General features: G+C 42.5%; 1 protein-coding gene across 2 annotated transcripts in view; it reads left to right on the forward strand.

Annotated features, from left to right (window-relative positions):
* The window catches only part of mcoln1a (mucolipin TRP cation channel 1a), a 50,543-nt gene that overhangs the window by 25,241 nt on the left and 19,302 nt on the right, over positions 1 to 6,000 (forward strand). For both annotated transcript variants that reach the window (XM_048617861.1, XM_048617862.1), the window contains exons 5-6: positions 1,819 to 1,900; positions 5,769 to 5,865. In XM_048617861.1, the coding sequence (XP_048473818.1) occupies positions 1,819 to 1,900; positions 5,769 to 5,865 (179 nt within the window). The remainder of the gene's footprint in view (positions 1 to 1,818; positions 1,901 to 5,768; positions 5,866 to 6,000) is intronic.

Genomic DNA, 6,000 nt, shown 5'->3' on the forward strand with positions numbered 1-6,000 from the left:
GCTGTGATTGATAGAGCGGAAGTGGATTTGGACTTTGTTTAACTTTGAATTATTGGTCGGAGGAAGTTTAGCGACACTTATTGTCACGCACAATATTAGAATCAGGCTGGAAACATTGTGCTGCTCCACTAGCAGTGGAGAGGCAAGTTGAGTTTCTGGTTGGAGCACTTCAGAATCTGGAGTGGAATAACAGGGTGGTCACCACGGCATCACTGAGTGCTGAAAGAAATGTTTCATCTTTGGACTGGGGCCCTTTAAAATTAAAATTGAGATTGAAGGTTGTACCTGAATCATTAGCATCTCCTTTCAGCTCTTGGCAGACCTGTGTTGCGTGCTCAGTGTTATCTGTTTGATTAATGGACCTAAAATCTTTAGGAAGTGGTAGTGTGGTGTATTAGAAGCTGTAACTTCAGGTTAGCGTTTGCTCATCTCTAAATAACTGGTAGTAGTTAACCCCTTCTGTAGCCAGATGGTAAGGTACCCAGTCTTTTACTTAATGTCAGGTTTACTGACAGATTGGAACATTACAAATACCTGCCTCCTTCTGAACCAACACAGTGTCTCTCAAATCTCTGTTCATAGACTTTTCAGTATCACTTAACAAACAAACTTAATTGCTCAGACCTTTTGAGTATAGGAGTTGGGACGTCATGTTGAGGTTGTACGTGACATCGGTGAGGCCTCTTCTGGAATACTGTGGTCGGTTCTGGGCCACCTTGTTATAGGAAGAATATCATTAAGCTGGAGGGGGTTCAGAAGAGATTTACCAGGATGGTGCTGGGAAGTGTATAAATTATAAGGAAACGTAGGCTAGGCTGGGACTTTTTTCACTGGAGGTTAAGTGGTGGCTTTATAGAGGTTTATAAAATCATGAGTATAGATAAGGTGTCTTTTCCTGCAGATGGTGGATTTCCACACTAGGGGGCATATTTTTAAGATGAGATGTGAAAGATTTTAAAAAAAAGACACAAGGGGCAATATTTTTTACACAGTAGTTTGTGTGTGGAATGAGCTTCCTGAGGAAGTGGTGGATGCAGGTACAGGTACAATGTTTAAAAGACATTTTATGAATAAGAAATATTTGGAGGGATATGAGTCAAACGGACACAGGTGGGACTGTTTTAGTTTGGGATTATGGTCAGCTTGGACTGAAGGGTCTGTTTTTGTGCCGTATGGCTGACTATGGAACCAATCCATCAACAGTATCAAAGAAAAGTAAATAAATTCATATTATTTTGACTGACAATAGTGCACACAAACCAAACAGTTGTGGAAAGCCTGTAGTACCAGCAGGCACTGTGTTGTGTCTCTATTTAACCTTGGCATCATTGAGATTCATTAGGGGGACTCTTGTGATACAATAGGGTTAGATAACATCCCTACTTCTGGAGATTCAACCTGGTTCAGCACTGTGTAATAACTGAGCAGGTTGATTAGAAAATTATCTCCATATTGCAAGGTCATTGACCTGAAACAAGAAGACTCTTGTGGCACAGTGTCCCTACCCCTGAGCCAGAATGCCTGTGTTGAAGTCCCACCTGCTTCAGAAATGTGCAGTAGCATCACTGAGAGGTTGATTAGAAAATATCTATAATTCCCTGGCATTTGAGTATTCTAGGGCTCTTGTGGCGCAGTGATAGTGTTCCTACCTCTGGACTAGGCAGTCCTGGGTTCAAGTCCCACCTGCTCCGGAGGTGTGTAATAACATCTCTCTGACCAGGTTGATTAGAGAATGAATCTTTGGAAAAAAAGTACATTAACCGTGATGGATGAGACTAGAGGTGCTCATGCAGTGTATTTCTAACGTTCTTCTTCCAGAGTGTGTGCATGTGAGTCCCGCTTTACACGTCGATCCCAGAGAAACGCCACAATACAAGAACATCACATTAAAATTCTACAAGTAAGGCCATTCTCATTTTAAAACTGACAATCGAGTTTGTTTTGTTTTGTTTTGTTCAGTCCAGCTTGCTTGATAATGGAGTACCATTGTTCACACCAAGGGTTAAAGAAAAGCCAGTATAAAACTGAATTAGAATAACTCTGAACAGCAGGAAGGATCCTGCGGTTTTAATGGGTGTAATGTAGATTTTCAACATTGCCTAGTTTGAGGAAGTATGATAGAAGGAAGGGCCTGACAATCTGCTTTTACCATTCGAACCTCTTAAACTACCATTTATTAGGATAGAATTTCAAATCAAAGGATGACTCAGTGTAAATATAACCAGGCAGAACTGGACAAACCAGATTAAACTCTGAATTCAAACTCCGGGCAGGAGAACATCCCACAAGGAGTCACACAGCTAAGGATTTGCTTTAAGTTTAGTTATCAAGGCAGAGATTGTGACAAGATTCAAGAGAATTCTGGATATAGGGAGATGAGATTTGGGTGGGGCTAAATTCGTTTATTTGTTCACAGGATGTGGGCATCACCAGCCGGGCCAGCAGTTTATTGCCCATTCCTAATTGCCCAGAGGGCAGTTATGAGTCAACCATGTTCCTGTGGGTCTGGAGTTGCACATAGGCCAGACCAAGTAAGAATGGCAGTTTCCTTCCCTAAGGGACATTGGTGAACCAGATGGGTTTTTCCAACAGTTGACAATGCTTTCATGGTCATGATTAGACTCTTAATTACAGATATTTATTGATCTGATTTGATTGTAGTCACATGTACCTAAGTACAGTGAAAAGCATTGTTTAGTGAGCAGTACAGGCAGATCATAGCAAACAAGGACGTACAGATCATAGGGTGCTTAGAGCTAGGCATACAAGGAAACTTTTGCACAGGAGGTGCACAAAGCAAGATTAGCATTAACAAGACCAACAGTTTTCGAAGTTACAGAGATCCATTCAGCAGTCCAATAACGGGGAAGAAGCTGTTCTTGAACCCGTTAGCACATGTTCAAGTGTGAATTCAAATTCCAGTGCCATGGCAGGATTCAAACCTGAGTCCCCAGAACACACTCCGGGTCTGAAATAATAGTCTAGTGATAATGCCGCCAAATTATCACTTCCCCATATGACCACGACTGCAGTGTATCTGCTGCCAACGCACTGTAATAGGAAGTTAGCGCCATTGATACTATCATTGTGCAGTTGTAATCTGCTGGAAATAGAAGAAATGTGTCCATTGTGTCTGGTGTCTAGCCGTCCTACTGCCTCCTTTGCTGCTCCCGTCATTCCTACTCATTGTAGCAGGCACTGCTATTGTTAGAAAGCAAGCCTACACTTTGTAATGGGAGTCTCTAAACAAGTAGCTGAACTCTGAGGTCCACAGTCAGGCACTGAGTGTCTTTACTCACTAGGTTACAACAGAAGTATATGCTCCCAATAGAGTGTCATATTTCAGGTGATTTGGTATAAGATGGAGAAAGATTTTTGGTAACCTCAGATCATAGTGTGATATACCATAAGCATGTTTCTTGAAGACCAATTGCAATACTCTAAAAGATGTACCATAGCACCAACTGCTTCCCACTGGTTGTTACACTGCGACTATATGGATTAAGTGTGCCCTCTGCAGTTCGGGTGGCAACAAACACAGCATTTAGGATCATTTGCTGCCTTGGAGGGCAAACACTGAGTGTGTTTTGGGCCAAGTAACCTGTTTTAAGTTGTGTATATCTAATTGCGCTGTGTTACATTGTCAAAGCTTTCTTACAACTTACTGTTTCATACAAATATTACATTTCCCAGGCACACAAGTGTCAAGGCTGTTTTTAAGCTATTGGGTTACAGCAAAGGAGCATGCTTTCAGTAGAATATCATGCTTCAATTGATCCAAAGTAAGATAGATTGAGATTGTTACAGCCTCAGGTCACACACTGTGATTGGGAAAATGAGCATCTTTGTTAAAGGCTGACAATGTACACTTGAGATGTAACACAACACCAACTATTCTCAGTAAGAAGATTTCACACAAATTATTTTATTAGTTGTTATGTGCCTTGATCTATCCATGCTTTCTTCTTATCCTGCTCCTGTACAGGTCTATAGCCTTTACCCCAACTCCAACTTAGCCTGGATTTCCCTATTGACACAGCTGTTCGAAAACCGAGTTGGCTCAGGTACTGGAGGTGCGAGTGCAGCATTGCTCTCAATTCTTTCTGTCCAGCTACAGCATTCCATGATGATCTGGCAGTGCTGTTGAAGTCACTGATGCAGCCTTCAGTGACTTGCTAGCAAGAACTGCCCCATGTGGAGTAAACTGAAGCAACATCTCCTTCAATCCCTGGTGTGTTTTGTTAAACTGGGACAACCAAGTGAGGGTATGGTGTTGGGGTGCATCCACAGTTGGAAAACTTCTCAGCGCATTTCTGTCCTGGGCACTAGACGTGAGCTACAGATGTGTGGCCCTGTCAGAGTGCTGAGGATAGGAGGGGGCCTATATCCCAGTGAGAGTCAGGAGAGACTAATAAGGGAGGTGAAGGTGATTGGGGTATGTAGGAAAGTGGGGTTGAGGTTAGAGTTGGATTAGCCATGATCCTATTGAATGGAGGAAGAGTCTGGAAGGACCAAGGACTCCTGCTCCTAATTGATATGCATGTATGCAAGGATGTAGTATAATTATTTAAATTTAAAAGTTAATTGGCCAGAGACACTTCGTTTAACGGAGCCTCAAACTGGGAAGTTAATTATCCCATTCCAATGGATCTGCATTTGAAGCAGTTCAGAAAAGGTTCATTCAACTGACCTCTGTGATGAGAAGGTAAACTTGAGGGATGGGTGGACACGGTGGGCCTTCATCCACTGGGGTTTGGATGAATGAGAGAAGATCTCACTGAAACATTCAAGACCCTGCTGAAGGATGTTCCCTCATGTGGGAGAGACTAGAACTAGGGGGCATCTAATTAAAGGAAGGGGTCTGGCATTTAAGATGGAGAGGAAGAGAAATATTTGGTCACGAATCTGTGGAACTCTTAGCCCAGAGAACAGTGGTGGAACTGGGTCATTGACTTTTTAAAGGCACTGGTAGGTAGATTCCTGACAAACAAGGGAGTTGAGGGTATCAGGTGTAGGTATGAATATGGAGTTGAAATCGAACATCCTCCATAATCTTATCAAATGGTGGAGCAGGTTCCAGAGGCCAATTGGCCTACTCCTCCTGATTTGTGTATCCATGTGTTTGTGTGGTGTTGAGCCATCCAGAGTTGGCTGATAATTACACTTCGCTGGGAAACTGAAGAATCTGCCAACAGAAGAGAAATATAACCCTTTGTGAGTGAGGGCTCTGACAAGAGGTGAGGGAGGGGTTACTCATGGTTACATTTAACTTGCTGTTGGCTGTTTCATTCTGCTTTAATGCTCACTGTTCGCAAGTTGGCACCATAGAACTGTGTGGGATGCACCAGGAGCCATTCTGTCTTTGCCAGCTCTTCAAGAACCAGTTTGCCCCACTCCCTTGCTTTTTCTCCATAGATGTGCCAGCATCCGCCTTTTAAGTGTTTTTGGATACTTTTTCAAAACATACCATTGAATGTGTCTTTTGGGCAGTGTATTCTATTTCATGTCATGCCTCAGACATGATCTGTAATTGTTCTCAGCCTGTTAGTAGTGATGGTCCACACAGTCTAAGCCTTGACATCGACAGTCAGCCTCTAAGCTGCTGACTAGTTTCACACTCTACCCCTGTGTTGAGCTGGGCCAACAGTTGACCATGGATTGAATTTAGGAGATTTTGACTAATCACTGTGAAAGCTGACAGATGAGGAATGGAGAATTGCACTGTTACAAGCAACCTGTTAAAACTTATTCTGAATTTGTGTTCTCAGGCTAATAGATGTCTCCATACGGTTTAAACTGAAGGCCATTAACATTCAGACCATTATCAACCATGAAATCCCAGATTGTTATACATTTCAGATTCTTGTAAGTATAATCGTCATTCTTGTTTTTCTGAATAACCTGCTCCACAGTGGCTAGCCTAATATTAAGCTCACTTGTGTGTTAACCTGTTGATGAGCGTGGTAGGATGAGCGTGGTAGGATGAGCGTGGTAGGATGA

This window comes from Rhincodon typus, chromosome 38 (genome assembly GCF_021869965.1).
Source record: "Rhincodon typus isolate 14 chromosome 38, sRhiTyp1.1, whole genome shotgun sequence".
Taxonomy (NCBI): Eukaryota; Metazoa; Chordata; class Chondrichthyes; order Orectolobiformes; family Rhincodontidae; genus Rhincodon; species Rhincodon typus.